Source organism: Sceloporus occidentalis, unplaced genomic scaffold (assembly GCF_023333645.1).
Source record: "Sceloporus occidentalis isolate IW3139 unplaced genomic scaffold, rSceOcc1.0.p SCAF_378, whole genome shotgun sequence".
NCBI lineage: Eukaryota > Metazoa > Chordata > Lepidosauria > Squamata > Phrynosomatidae > Sceloporus > Sceloporus occidentalis.
The window spans coordinates 1-15,959 of NW_028317358.1; the positions used below are offsets into that span (position 1 = coordinate 1).

At 41.9% G+C, this 15,959-nt stretch overlaps 1 protein-coding gene across 1 annotated transcript in view; it reads left to right on the forward strand.

Moving 5' to 3' along the window:
* The first annotated feature begins 4,411 nt into the window (after positions 1–4,411).
* The window catches only part of LOC149273394 (ADAMTS-like protein 5), a 55,434-nt gene continuing 43,886 nt past the window's right edge, over positions 4,412–15,959 (forward strand). The window contains exons 1-2 of the mRNA XM_089506358.1: positions 4,412–4,520; positions 5,671–5,748. Of these exons, the coding sequence (XP_089362484.1) occupies positions 4,412–4,520; positions 5,671–5,748 (187 nt within the window). The remainder of the gene's footprint in view (positions 4,521–5,670; positions 5,749–15,959) is intronic.

A 15,959-nucleotide genomic window follows, 5' to 3' on the forward strand; every position in this document is an offset into this window, starting at 1 on the left:
TAGCAACTGACTAGTTATATATATATATATATCACACATACATACACACACACACGTAGTATTACATTAAAAAAAGTTATTTATATTGCCAGACACCATATGCTCTCCATTCATTAATCGAGAGGCCGTGAACCAGTATAGTAAATATCCAGCAGTAAAAAGTAGTCAGTCTGCTACAAGTTTAAACTGGGATAGTGAGGAATGTGGGAGGGGAAAGGTTTTTTTTATCTTCTTCAAACAGGTGTAGCTCTTATGACCAGCCTCACAGCGCTCCAGAACATGAAGAATACCTTCGGTGACATATGTATGACTGTTTACAGTCTAGGTGGAGATATACAGCACTGAATCAGTGACTAGTGATTCATCGCTATAGGCATGGGGCCAAACAAGCTCTGTTATAAAGAGATGGGAATGGATCCAGTTGTTGCCTAGGTGACAGGGAGATAGGTATGCAATTACCATTCCATCCAATTATATATAGATACATTCATTCACACACACACAGTCTGCCAATAGTAGGTAATATAAAGCTGCAGACGGTTTTGGACATACACAGGTCACACACCTAAAAGGCCAACCATGGCTGTATTTTAAGGTCTTGAAACATGTGTTGGTACATTATCTTAAACTACACGCCATTCTGGCAGACATAGTATTAAGCGCATATGATTTGGGGAAAAGCATCCCCTTTAAGGTTTGTTTGGGATTTACCTTTCACTTAGGACAGCAGCGGCCCGCTTCAGTCTGCTCTACATGCCTTACAGGCGGAATGTCGGCTAAGAGCAGCACACGCTAACTAATAAAAACCCGGTCACCAGGGCAGGTTTTACAGGTCAGACATATCAGAGCAGGAATATGCGTTTGCCAAACAGGTTATGTCAAGCGTGTGTTATAGCAAGAAACATACTTATACCTGGAGGCAACAGTCAGACAGTATCTAGCATGTTTAACTCTTTTTCTGCCAGTGGTGACAACTAAAGCCTATCAATGGGCACACTAGAATGGGTCTAAACTCTTGCAAAACACTGCAAAGCAACACGAAAGTTTAAGTTATTGTTTTATAAAATGAGGGGATACAGACTTTTAGCACCTAAGGAGGGGGTCCTTAGGTGCTAAAAGTCTGTATCCCCTCATTTTATAAAACAATAACTTAAACTTTCGTGTAGTTGAGGCGTACATTTTTAAATATTGTCGGTACAAGGACAGACTGGGAGTAAGAATGCTTTCTAGATCAATAGTTGCCGGTTTAGTTTTACAGCGTCACGAAAAAAAAAAATCATATTGAACAGAAACAAGACAACTACTTAACCTGTTCGCAATCCAGATGATTTTAACATAGTTATATACTCGTCCTGAGGATAAGACTGTATCTAACAGCAGCCATGTGGAAAAGGCAGAGACAAACTGGTGATAGCAGGCTAAGAGAATGGAATTAAATTTATATAAAATACAGTTTTATTATTATTATTATATCTAAATTAAAAAAAAGTACCGACATCTAGCATAAATAAAAAACAAATTAAAAAAGTTCTTGCTTTGTGTCAAAACCACCTGACACGTTTCACTGTGAAGTTTAGACTATATAAACACTAAATTTCACCTCTTCAAAAAGCTTGTCGGTGAAACGCATCAGGTGGTTTTGACACAAAGCAAGCTCCTTTTAAAAAAAAAAAATTTTTATTCTGGATGTCTATTATTTTAGTGAGATATTATATTAAAACTGCATTTTAAATCAATTCAATTTCTGTCTCTTAGTCCACTACTTTCAATAGCGCCATCACCAGTTCGTCTCTTTCTTACTGCACTCCAAGTCATTGGGAATGACCTTCTATTTGGCGGCTCAGTTTGTTTATCTCCATCTCTTTCCTCCTTTTCTATTATTTCACTGGTGTATCAAAAGGAAATCGACATTTATCCCAATCTCATCAACATGAGAGCCGATTGATGGTTAGACTTTTGTGCCACATTCATAAGAGATACCAATTATTCTTTAGGAAATACTAAATGTATGGAAATCAAACCCCAAGCTCTGGATAACGGTAAATAATTCAAAGTAAAAAATAAAATTTTAACACCTAAACTAAAATCCGAATGGCAAATTTCAATACAACAGCTTTTATGTCAACGTCAACACACGTAATTCATATAATTAGCATCAATTTCGAACATGGAAATGTTCTATGTTGTGCAATGTAAATGAGGCTTGGAACAATGCAGACATTTAGAGTTACTAAGAAAGAGCAAATTTAGTCATCAGAAGCTAAACAGGAAGAAAATCCATCAGACTTGCTGGAGGGTAGAACAATGAAGCCACTGAGTAATCCGAAAGTGACAATTTGTACAAACGGATAATACAAATTTCCACACTTTTTGGCTTATTCTGCCAATTTTGACACAGTGACTATTCCTTACTTTCATTTAGTTAATAATCTTTATGTCGAGAACCATAATTGATTCCCTGTCAGACAGCAACATCTGAAAATCACATATGTTCAGGAAACAGATTAGATCCTGAGGCATATAGCCCCACAGACACTGGAATTCACGGCTATTCAGTCTCAATGTAAATAGCCAAACTCCACATTCAAACAAACTCAGCAGGAGAAGACAAACTTTTGTACGTACCAAATATAAATGAGGAACCCAAAAACAGTTTATCCTCCTCCTGACTTAATTCTTTCTTTTTAACCAGTGTGTTGACATAGATAGTATCAATGACAAGGGAAGACAGGAACTATTCGGATAGCACTCAATCAGGATTACCATTAAAAGAACAATCCTGGCAGTGTGTTTACTGATAGGACCATTCCCAGGGTTGTTTTGGTCATTACAATGTTAACTGGATAGAATTTAACTCCAAGTTCCTTTGGCACCATAGGCCACGTGCAGCGACCATACAACCATCCATGGGAAGGTGGTAAATTGGAGGCCACCTGAGATAGCTTTAGCCACAATCTTATTTGCGGACATGAATCTAAAAATCTATTCCAGACAGGTGGTATACAATGAATCAATAAAGAGAACAGAGAAGTAGAGTTTAAAACTGTTAGAGGTTCAACTACCCTGCATACACTATCTTAAGTCAATAGACTCCGATATATTAATTTGCCTTAGGAATTTGTCACTCAAAAGATTTCCACAAGCAACCCCATAAATATAGTGCTGATCAGGCCCAGACTAGCCATTTGGCACACGGGCAAATGCACTACAATGCCCCATTAGCACCCAATATGCCGTTCAAGTAGCAGATGGGGTGCTGTAGAGTGCGGCCACCAGCTGGGTATGCCCAGTCGCACGCTGTGTGAGCATAAAAATGTCATATCCATCTGTTGGCCTTCAAGTGCCAGGGCCACCTTGTTATCCCCAGTCCGGCCCTGATACAACTGTAAGCTTGCAAGGGAAGAGCCCGCTTCTCCTTCTGCACCAACATGTCTTAACAACTGGCAAAGTTATTGTCCATTTTTAATTGCCTTTGTTAAATATTTTCGCTATTAATAGGGAACCTATTGTCAGAATGCAATAAATGTAATATTTCTAATGACCACTTCTGTCCTCCTGCTCAACACCCCCATCCAAACATTTGTAACGCATAGATTATTTATCTAAAAAATATTTATTGTTAAAAAAAATAATCAAGGGATCTAAAAATAAAATGATCTCAGGAACAGAAACAGCAGTAATACATTGTAAAATATCCAACGTGCAATAAATCAGGTTGACATTACAGGCGTGTCGGACATTCCTCCAGGTGGCCAAAGGAATAGAAGGAGAACAAAAATAATCTTCACTTAGAACTTCAGGAAGTTTAACCCCTTTTGTGACAATCTTTATTCACCTGGTTAACCTTCAAGCTCTTGCAGACTCTTGATCCAGGTTATTAAATAGATCAATAAGCTTATAAACAAAGTGAGGAGGGATTGTGTCGGCTTTACTTGCCTCTTAGTAAGAGTCAACACAGAACATGCCTGTTTGTTAGCCCTGACACCCATCACACTCAGCCAGTCAAAGCTTAGCTTGTGTGGGGTAGGGGACCTTACCTGGCCAAGTGCCCCAGCTCTCCCCCAAGCCGGCTGTCCAGCTCCTCCCAGGCAGCGGGTGCTTCAGGTGTATGGAAGGCAGACAGGTTTAGGACTTCGGAAACCTCCTCGAACCGGGCAGAGAAGTCCTGGAAGTTTATGATCCCGTCCCGGTCCATGTCCAGCTTGCGGAATAAGGGTCGTATTTGGCTGGAGTGGACCCCGAGCTCCGTGCAAACCGAGGCGAAATCCTCCAGCTCCACCAGCCCGGAGCCATTCACATCGCAAGCGAAGAACAAGCTCCGGAGCTGGGACAGGTCGTGTACAGAACCCATCGGAATCGTTCACAATGGGGGTCTATGACACAGAGGGGACCCCACTTCTCCCGCGATCCGATGGCTGCTACTGGAAGCAAGCCACTTGTTTCACGTGCACTCTACGGCCGCACTAGCCCGCAGTCACTACGCTGCGTTACTATACGGGGAGCAGCTAAAGTAGAGTCCGGTTAGTTCCTCCTAGTAGGGAATGCCATTGATTCGAAACAGCAGAATCTAAAGACGGGGTAATAACGCCAATCGCCTGCTAGGACCTCTTTACGACCGTTCGATCAACACTGATCCAGAAGTTAAAATGATCCTCATCCCAGGCATTGCCGGGGAGTTCGGTTTCAAACCGGGTCCTACCCCCACATCAGCTTAGCATAAGACACGTTCCTTGTACTGTAAACCGCATCGGTGCCGGAGGTCAATCCCACAGGTGGGGATTCCCCCTGTGCCAGCTGTAAATCGGTAATAGATCAGGAGTAGGGTTCGCTCTACTCCAGTCCTTAAACGTATCGAGCAGCCCTCCATCCCATCGGAGTAACTCCTCCCCATCCACCTCCTGCATCCCCAGGCAGGGCTGCCCTCACCTTGCACAGGCCCCGCCCCCTCCAGCTCCACCTGCCCAGCACTGCTTTGTTCTTCTTTAATCCACATCTGAAGTTCTTCCTGCTTTCATGGACTCTGGAATCCCTGAGTAGTTTTGGTTTGGAATCTGCAGATAATTCATTTTAAACATTTCTATTAGTGCCAAACCTCCCAAATTCTACCCCCAGAGAATCCGGACGCAAATCGCTACAGTGCATGCCCATAATTCTGCACATCCACCGTATCGTATGCATTCTCCGATCTTTGAGACATCCCGCTGTCCGCAGAGGTAGAGCTCGATGGGACAGTGGGATAGAGTGGCAAAATTGGGACTGTCTCACGCAAAGCGGTGCAGTTGGTAAGCATGCGGTGCTCAGATCATTGCTAGGAGTCTGCATTATTCAGGCCCGGAAAGGCCATCTGGTGCGCAGGGCAAATGCCCGTTGGGCCACTGGTTGCCCCGACCGTTGTTCGTATAGCCACAAATGAAGTTCAATAAAGGATTAAACCAGCAAAAATAATGTGCACATATTCCTGCGTTTAGCTTTCTATAGACAGAGAAACCAGTGTCGTCCCAGTTAAAACCTATTCTGTATCTTTCCAAACTGCGTGTCACTGAATAAATAGTCAATTATGGCCATTACTCCTCTCATAAAATGTATAGGAGGTGAGTGACTTATTACAATGAGCAACTGCGATTACTGCCAAGGGTTATAACAGCAGAATGCTTCTTAATGCTTTCACAGACTTAACAGCAGGTAAAGCCAAAATTAAGAGCAAGTTTGTCAACATAGTGAACGTCACTGCAAATCATCATCGAGAAAGTAAGCATATGTGATAGATTAGGTTCCTGCAGCTCACTTTCTTTCCTCGAATGCATTACTTGGACTTGAGCTTTTATTTAATGTCACAGAGACTATAAATAAAATCCTACACAGACTGATTTCGTTTCTGGACCACAATTATTCTGTGCTTTCCAAGTTCACAAAATGTGAAGAATTATTAAAAAAAAGTCTTGATGTTTGTTAAAAAATAACTCATATACACCAGTCGCCGGAGATCTTCATCAAGTGAAGATAGCGTCATCTGTTTGGAGACCTTCAATACAGAAGCCAAACTGAGTCTCTTAGCAAAGACCACACCACCATCGCAGTCAATATAAAAATGCTGCTACATATTAATAACATATAATAATACGTTAATATCATATCATATATACATATAATATACTTTTACAGTGAACTTGAGTTGAATCTGAGGAAGAGAGCTCTGATGTGCCAAAGCTCAAGTGACTCATCTTCAGCTAAACTTCAACTTCTCTAGGCTATTTCTTAGAAGACAAAATCTGTGTGATAAACCAGGTCTGGAAGGGCCATCTTGCATACCAGAAAAATGGCGAGTAGGCCAGTGGCCAAAAGGGCCAACAACTTAGGGATATTACCACTCCAGCAGGATATCACATCCTGGAGTGTCCAGCCACCAGCTGAATACGCACAGCTACATGCTGCAAGAGTATCAAAAGGTAACGTGTGTCTGTATCCAGCCCAATGTGCCAGGGCTGCTTCCTCATCCCCATGTTTTACAGGAATAATGAAGCCTCTCTGTGGCACAATATTCTTGAGAGTCCAAAGTGAAAAGACGTATTACTGAAGGCAAAAATGCCATTTGTCTGTGTACCAATGCATTTGTATGGTGTACCAACAGGGTCTGAGGGAGAGAAACGGAGAATATAAATGATAAGGGCAAAAACATGCAAAGAAGTAGAAGAACATTGAACAGGAGAATGGATGAAAGGACATGCAAATGCCTCTGAATTATATACGCAAATGGGAAAAGATAATATCCACTTCCTATGTCTGTTTTTAAAGAAAAAGTAAAATCATTGCTACTACCTAAATCTAATATTCCATAGGCTTTGAAGATACCAGCCAGTGTAGAAATATGTAACGCTGCGAGAGAAATCTCTAGTTTGTATGTTGTTCTGTTTAGAAGATTTCAGCAAATGTGTAAAACACGATTTAGAAATCAGAAGTTCGCTAGTTCTTGGGAAGACCTCTAGAGCATAATATACAGTGAGTCAGCTGGGTGATTAAGATTGAGTGATTCTAGTGCTTACCCTAGGCTGTATGAAAAGAAGTCTAGTAAATAAGGCTGAAAATAAGATGAACTGCTAGAATATATACTAATATATATATATATATATATATATATATAATATATACTATATACTAATATGCACCTGCCTGAAAACTTTACATTATGAAAAACATATTTTTAATAGTGGCGGGAGTTCCCCTTATATATATATATATATATGTATATATATATATATATATATATATATATATATAGATATATACACCAATTAGTCAGAACATTATGACCACCTGCATAATATTGTGTAGGTCCCCCTTTTGCCGCCAAAACAGCCCTGACCCGTCGAGGCATGGACTCCACTAGACCTCTGAAGGTGTGCTGTGGAATCTGCACCAAGACGTTAGCAGCAGATCCTTTAAGTTAGTGGTTCTCAACCCGTGTATCCTCAGGACCCACATTTGTCTTTGGTCATTAAGTTGCGACCCAAAAATAACCTCAGAAAAGATGAGGGAGTGGAAAGGCTGCCCGCGGGCTGCAGCAGGAAGAGGGGAGGAGCAATAAGAGAAAAACTTTATTCCCCTCCCACTAGGAACAGACAGCGACCGCAAACCAATCAAGCAACTTGCTTTGCGGTCGGGGATTAATGCCAAAGTACATGCCGGACCGGAGGCTGCCTAATGGCACTGATTGTTGCGGCCGCGGTCCTGACAGCCTGCTGCTCGCGGATTGCCGCTAGAATGTGTAAGACAGCCCCAGGAAAGTTAAATTTTCCCGGTATGCCTCCAGTCCGGCCCTGACCCTCCGCGACCCACTGAAGACAGGGTCGCGACCCATGAGTTGAGAACCACTGCTTTAAGTCATCCTGGTGCCAAGTGTTCTCCAGGTAAGAGATGCACACACACGGCCATCCACGTGATGTAAAAGAAAACAGGATTTATCAGACCAGACCACCTCATTGTAGGCACTTTCGGCAGCAGACAGAGGTCAGCATGGGCACCCTGACTGGTCTGTGACAACACACATATATATATATATATATATATATATATATATACAGTATCTCACAAAAGCGAGTACACCCCTCACATTTTTGTAAATATTTTATTATATCTTTTCATGTAACAACACTGAAGAAATGACACTCTGCTACAATGTAAAGTAGTGAGTATACAGCCTGTATAACAGTGTAAATTTGCTGTCCCCTCACACACTCTCATACTGCCCACTGGAAGTTCAACATGGCACCTCATGGCAAAGAACACCCTGAGGATCTGAAAAAAAGGATTGTTGCTCTACACAAAGATGGCCTTGGCTACAAGAAGATTGCCAGGACCCTGAAACTGAGCTGCAGCATGGTGGGCAAGACCATACAGCAGTTTCACAAGACAGGTTCCACTCAGAACAGGCCTCAACATGGTCGACCACAGAAGTTGAGTGCACGTGCTCAGCATCATATAGTGAGGTTGTCTTTGGGAAATAGACGTATGAGTGCTGCTAGGGGGGGGTCAACCTGTAAGTGCTCAGACCATACGCTGCACACTGCATCAAATTGGTCTACATGGCTGTCGTCCCAGAAGGAAGCTTCTTCTAAAGATGATGCACAAGAAAGCCCGCAAACCGTTTGCTGAAGACAAGCAGACTAAGGACATGGATTACTGGAACCGTGTCCTGGGGTCCCATGAGACCAAGATAAACTTATTTGGTTCAGATGGTATCAAGCATGTGTGGCGGTATGCAGGTGAGGAGCAGGTGAGGAAGACAAGTGTGTCTTGCTACAGTCAAGCATGGTGGGTGGAGTGTCATGGTCTGGGCCTGCATGAGTGCTGCTGGCACTGGGGAGCTATAGTTCATTGAGGGAACTATGAAAGCCAACATGTACTGTGACTACTGAAGCAGAGCATGATTCCCTCCCTTTGGAGACTGGGTCTCAGGGCATTATTCCAACATGATAACGACCCCAACACACCTCCAAGACAACCATTGCCTTGCTAAAGGAGCTGAGGGTAAAGGGGATGGACTGGCCAAGCATGTCTCCAGACCTAAACCCTATTGAGCATCTGTGGGGCATCCTCAAACATAATGGTGGCCACACAAAATATTGATACTTTGGGCCCAATTTGGACATTTCCACTTAGGGTTGTACTCACTTGTTGCCCCCCCTAGGTTATTCCTTGCCCCAACTGTTGCCCCCCCGCCGAATTTGTAACCACCCAGGACAGTCCTTGACTGCTAACAACGGCATGGTGCCGTCGCTAGCAGTCCCAGTCAGGTGCTAACGACGGCACCATGCCGTCACTAGCACTATCTTACCTTGATGGAGGTCTGTGGACCTCTATCACCACCTACCCCGGCGATCTGCCCCTCACACTGAAGGGCATCACCGGGGCCACCCGATCTGCCCGGTGACGTCTCGCGCAACTTTATTAACAACTGACAATTGTCAGTTAAAGAGGTATGGGGGCATGCTGCTTAGATGCATGTATCTCAGGCATCTTTGCAGCTACATACCCCCAACATATACCATTGGAAAGGTAATCGCCTCACCTTTCCAATGGTATATAGATTGTAAAAAAAGAATAAAAAATATTAAGTTAAAAAAAAAAAAATGATTTGGGGGTCTCTAAAGGCAGATAAAATTAAATTATTAAATTATTTAAACATAAAGTAGTTTAACTTTAAAAAAAAAAAAAGTTTAAGTATTCTAGCTAAATGATCACTGTGGTAGCCAATGTTACCACAGCGATCATATAGCTATAAAAAGTCACATTCCCTTTTTAAAAATGGCCAATACTAATTTTTAATCCTATGATCCCTTTGATCATGGGGTTAAATTTAGCCAACGGTAGAGGGAGGCAATTTTTGAAATCCTGATGAACTGCAAATATTATTAAAATCAGCCATTTAGCCTGTGCGGTACGTGAGTAACCATATCATCCCTGGAGCGCCTTGCATTTTTACTGCAAAACTTTTTTTGCTGTAAAAGTGATTTTTTCTTCTCCCTTTACCATCATTTCTTTGGGATTGTAAGGGGAAAGAATGGTGTGTGCTACTGTGAGTAAATGTATGGAAAGAATGGCGTGTGCTTCTGTGAGTGAATGGAGATAAGAAAGGCGTGTGAATGATCAGTAATTAGGGTTGAAGCCTTGACGTGGCATTACTGCTCACGTAGGAAGTTAAATTATGGCACAAAAAGTACACATTTGCAAAAACGACATCCCTTGGCGCATCAAATGAGGGGCTGCATGTGTTTCTAGTACAAACCTGGAGTGCGCAAGACACAAATGAACATGTCGTTATGGTTAGAAAAAACATATTTTCAAGCCAAAGTGACATATTCCATCATTATTTGTGCGCTTTTGTCCTAGAAATACATGTAGCCCCTCATTTGAAGCTCCAAGGGGTGTAGTTTCTTAAAATGGATGAATTGTCTGAATGAGGGAGAGCATGAGTTAATATGTGGATGATTTGTCTGAATGAGGAGAGCATGAGTTAATGTGATTGTGTGTATTATAGATGTATAATTGTGGAAGGGCAAAGATGGCACTAGCAGGATGTTTGAGCCTTGGGGAACAGGATGGCACAGGCAGGGTGTATATGGGACAAAGACGGCAAATCTTATGTGTGTTATCTGGGTGCTGGCCAGGTTCTATGTGGGCAGCGTGGTTGGGGTGTGCAACCTGTGATCTATCCCTGTAATTTAGGGGGTTTTAAATATACCTTTAATGCTGTGTTTTTATGTGAATTCCAATTGATCTGTACCTGCAAAGCTTGGTTTGTGTGTTCTTCTGTAGATCCATATCTGCTATGTTTCCATACATTATTTATGTATACCTGCAAATACAGGGTTTGTATGTCTTGTTCAGTTGATTAATACCTGCAATGCTGTTTCCATGTATTGATTTGATCTATACCTGCAATGCTACATTTCATATATTATTATTGTATACCTGCAAATACAGGATTTGTATGTCTGATTCTGTTTATTTGATCTATTATTCATCTATACATGCAAAGCTGGGTTTGTGTGTTAATGTGTTGATCTATACCTGCTATCGGCAGCAGGGTCTAATATTTATATATATATTTATATATATCGGCAGCAGGGACTAATATTAGGCCCTGAAATCATTTAGTGGAAAAGTTAAGGTATTGTGTTGTTAAAAGGATTTCAAGGATTAGTTGTTCTAAATTGTGGCTTCAGGCTTCCCATGTTGAATGATCAAGTATTGTATTGTCCAATAACAAAAGTATCATTCCATAAAACATTAATTTTGGCAAAATATATATATATATATATATATATATATGTGTGTTTTTTCAGTGGTATGATTTAATGGTGGAAATTATTAATGCCCCCCAGTTTGACTGTGCTATCTTTTTTGACTGTGCCCCCCCTATATATTGTTTCTAGAGTCGCCACTGCTTGTTGCCAAGGTTTAGACATTAATGGCTGTGTGTTGACTTATTTTGAGGGGACAGCAAATTTACACTGTACAGTTTACAGTTGTTTCTTTTACATACAGGCTGGGAACAACTTATGAAGACAAGAGTTATATTTTGTAGTGAACACGTAATTGATGCATTCAACAAAACCAGTTTGTCCAGCACTGAATTGTTTTAAAAAAATCACATTTTTGTTAGAATACATTTTCCTCAGGACAGTCCTTTAGATTTTCTGAGCATTGCCCAAAGCCTTTCCATACCAGGGCAATTTTTAGTTTTACGTGTTTTGTTTTCTTTAACAATTCTATAAGCAGCTTACATTTCCCCTACCACTCCCAATCCATGTCATAGTACTTAGAGCTAGCACCTTCCTTGTCTGCCGCTAGCCCAGCCTTTGCAGGGCTAACCACATCCATTACGTGGCTAGCCCCATCATCATATGTGGCTACCCCCCTCCCATTCTGACTCCACATATCCCCAAAGAATGACAGCTCTGTTCAGCCTGGCCTGGGATGTTCCATGATATGGTGATAGCACTATGGAATCTCCTACACCCTATTAATGCAATGTAATGAACAGTGGTCTCCAGTATAAGTGTTTCATACTCATGTGTAACCAGGGCCAGCGCCTCCTATGGAACGGTCATTCAGTAAGCATGGCTGCGGCTCGGGGTCACTATAGGGAAGAGTGGGTGTGGCAAAAGGGGAGGGGCTTGTGGGGGTGGAGCCAGGGGGCAGCAAAATTATGTTTTGCCTAGGGTGTCAAAAATCCTTGCACCAGCCCTGTGTGTAGCCACCAAGGGGCATGTGTAGGAACAGAATGGATAGGTCTGTAATTTGTCCTACACATTTTGGGACCCATTCTACATAAATAGGAATTCAGGCTCCTGGATCTTCCAAAAAGCTTGTATTTTGACTTATTCTTGATTTTTCTTAGGGAGATCTCATTAACTGTCCCATTTACATGTTGTCATATGTTTTGGACTGCTATATTACTTAGCTATTTAACTGGTCATATCCCCTTCTAGAAAGTTCTCCAGAGCAAGCCTTTATTAGTCTGCTGAATATTGGCATATTGGCAAAGTTCTGTATAATACCATGCCCCCTGGCAGAAATAAAAAAAAACTCACAATCACAGCAGAAAATATATTTAGCTTTTTCACTCGGAGGTTTTCTTTTGGTTTAATTATGTTAAGTCTAATGATACACTTGTTTTTGCTTTAGTAATACTTCCCAATGAACATGATGCAGGCACAGATACATAGATAGATGCAACTACATTGCGTTGTGGTAACAGTGTCCCTTTATTGTTAGTTTTTATGGTGATCTGTCAGTTTCAATACATAGTTCCGTGCCCTGCCTGCATTTTAATTTACAAGCAACATGCATGAGGAGAAAGGGAATTGACAACACGGTTTTACGCAGCACATTCCAGCAGGTATGTAAGATACACTTGTACAAACATCTTTTGGGTTCCAGGAGGAATTACCTGCCCTCCCATATAAATACATAGTAGGGGTGCCATTATATGTGATACCATTGTACTGGGTCACAGGAAGAAATCAGCATCATGTAGATAGACAAAAAAGAGGAGCCGACATTTTGTTTTCATCCTTAATGCTCCCTGTCTCTTAAAACAGTGTTTAAAAGTTTATTGAAATACTACAGTTGTCTAGAAACTGTCATTTCTCCAAAGCCCTTCCCTATGTATTATATCACAGCACCCTGACAGTCTGCAGCCACTCTCACCTACCATTTCATGCCCCAGCATAAGAAACAACAAAGCTTTAAAGATCCACATCGACACAGTGATGGCCAGTGAGTGTGACCGAGTGTGGCGTTTGTGATTATGATGAGCTTAATGAGAGAGGTTAAATGAGCTTAAAGGTAATGCCCCTTCAGTGAAGACAGACAGGATTCAGAGGCCCAGCTGAAAAATACAGCAAAATATTACGCTATTCAAAAAAAAAAGGGAATATGCTTATTAAAAATGCATTCCATATCAGTACATAATAATATAAAAATCTAGGAATGTTGCAAAAAATGTCTGTTTTTGCAGAAAGCCCAAGCACTGAGCATCTGCTCATAAAATAGAGGCACTGGTAGGGAATTTGTACTATTAAACAATTTTAAAAATTATGAGCAAATTTAACCAGAGATCAAATGCACACAATTTGTTTGTCTTAGTTTGAAGTCATGCAAACAAAAAATCACACTCAGAAATGCATACTTGGCACATACACTTGGATCTAAGACACATAGCTTCATATTTGGGCTCCCCTTTTACCTTTTGGCAGAGCGTCTATATTTGACACCCAAAATTGTGCACATAGTCACATAGTTAAGATAGATGATTTACAGAGTGTTTTGATTGGTTCTTCCTCATTCCTGTAGAAAATAAATAACCCTTTTTCATACAGAAAAGGGGGCAGATTAACAGCCCCCTGGTGGCATGTCCCCCACTTACTTGCTGTAATGTAAGTTATGCATTCGTATGCACTGCAGAGGAAGGAATGTGGCTGTGCTAGTTGGTGTTGGGGAATAGAGAGGGGCCTCTTGCCACAGAGGTATTTGCACATAGAATACATTTCTGAGATATGATTAGTGATGGCTTCCCGTTGAAATGTGTACTGGGGTCTCCATTTTCGTGTTCATTCCGAAGACATGATGAAGAGAAGACAGCGGCGGTAAAATGTAGACGAAGATGAAGGCACACACACAAAGAATCTTCGCGATCGTCTTCGTATACTAATCTCCCCAGTCCCTTCCCCATCTAGCCTACCTTATCTTCGCGGCACCGCGGGAGTTGACGGAAGCGGAAATCCATAGGTTCGCCGTCAGGGGTAATAGGGCAGTGCGAGTGAGCCTATTGGGAGCCCCCTGCTGGCTACCAATAGAGTTGCTCATACGGACATTTAAACTCCCGGTGCCAGAGCTGATGCAGTACGCGTTAGCCCCATATTAGCCCCTTAAACGGAAAAAACTAAGAAAAAACGAACACGAAGAATGTCGACGAATATTCGCCCAAAGAGAAGACAGGAACAGGCGAATATTCGTGGAAGATTTTTTTTTTTTTTGCTGAAGACGAGCATGAAGACGAACACGAAGAGATGGTGCCCAAGTCTACTATACACCATCACAATCCTAAAAGTAGGACACATTGCCATTTAGCGTGAAGGGCTGTCTGTGATGTTAGGGGTGGTTTGGGATGGGTGAAAATATCAGATATCCATCACCAGATATCCATCATCACATCTATATAAACACCTATGTTCTGAACTAGAATTTTCGGAATACTGTTGATGTTTTTTTAACAGATCTTTTTTTAAGATCCGTTTTGGAAGTGTCACAAAACAAATATTTTGTGTAATTCAATTTTTATTGAAATATCTTAATCAAACGGATATTCAAGATTTACGTTTTTTAATATGGTATTTTTATTATGATCCTTATGCTACACCCATGTCCAGGCCCGGACTGGGACAAAAAATAGGCCCGGGCATTTAAGACTGAGCAGCCCATTTTTATTTATTTATTTATTTTTAAAGCCCACCCTTCATGTACCATCTTTGCATTTCCCCAAATCACTTAAACATTCATGATAGACACAAACACTTACTCATTCACACAAATCAATAACACATACTCATTAATGCAGTCTCACAAATCATTCAAGCAATTTATCCACACATGAATTCATTAATTCTCATACGCATTCACACAATTCATCCACATATTTATTCATTCATTCTTGTATGCATTCACACTACCCCCTCTCCCCATCCCCTTCTTATCTGCCCCTTCTAACTATGTTTCCCCTTATCACTATGTACCCCCTTCCCCATTTCTCAATATGTACCCCCTCTATCTCCCCCTTTCTATCTAACCCCTCTCCCCCCTCTCACTGCACCCCCTCCCTTACCCTACTTACCTTGTTGCCGGAGTAAGCAGCAACTGCAACCGGGTCCACCACTCTAGGAGGCCGGGCAGCCCCCACCAGGGCCGGCCTTAGGGGTGCAGGGCCGCACAGGGCTTAAATTAAAACATCGGGGGGTTTTTTTTTAACTTTATTTAACATCCTCCATGTTAAATAAAGTTAAACAAACTTTATTTAACATGAAGGATGTTAAATAAATGTTTTAATTTAAGCCCTGTGCGGCCACGCACCCCTAAGGTCGGCCCTGGTGGGGGCTGCCCGGCCTCATAGAGAGGTGGTCACGGTCGCAGTTGCTGCGGGCTTAAGGGGCAGGTGCCCCTTATGCCCTGCGTTAATGCGGCCGCATAGGCCCAGTCAGTCTGGTCCTGACTGAGCCTATTTTAAGGTAGGTGCCTGGAGCTGCAGCTCCATCAGCCCCTACGTCAATCCGGCCCTGGGCCGCCCGGCCCACCGGGAAAATGCCCAGTGTGCCCGATGGCCAGTCCGGGCCTGCCCATGTCAGTAACCTGAGTCACTGAGATTCTGTTTCTATTTAATACTCTTTATAAAGCAACCAATA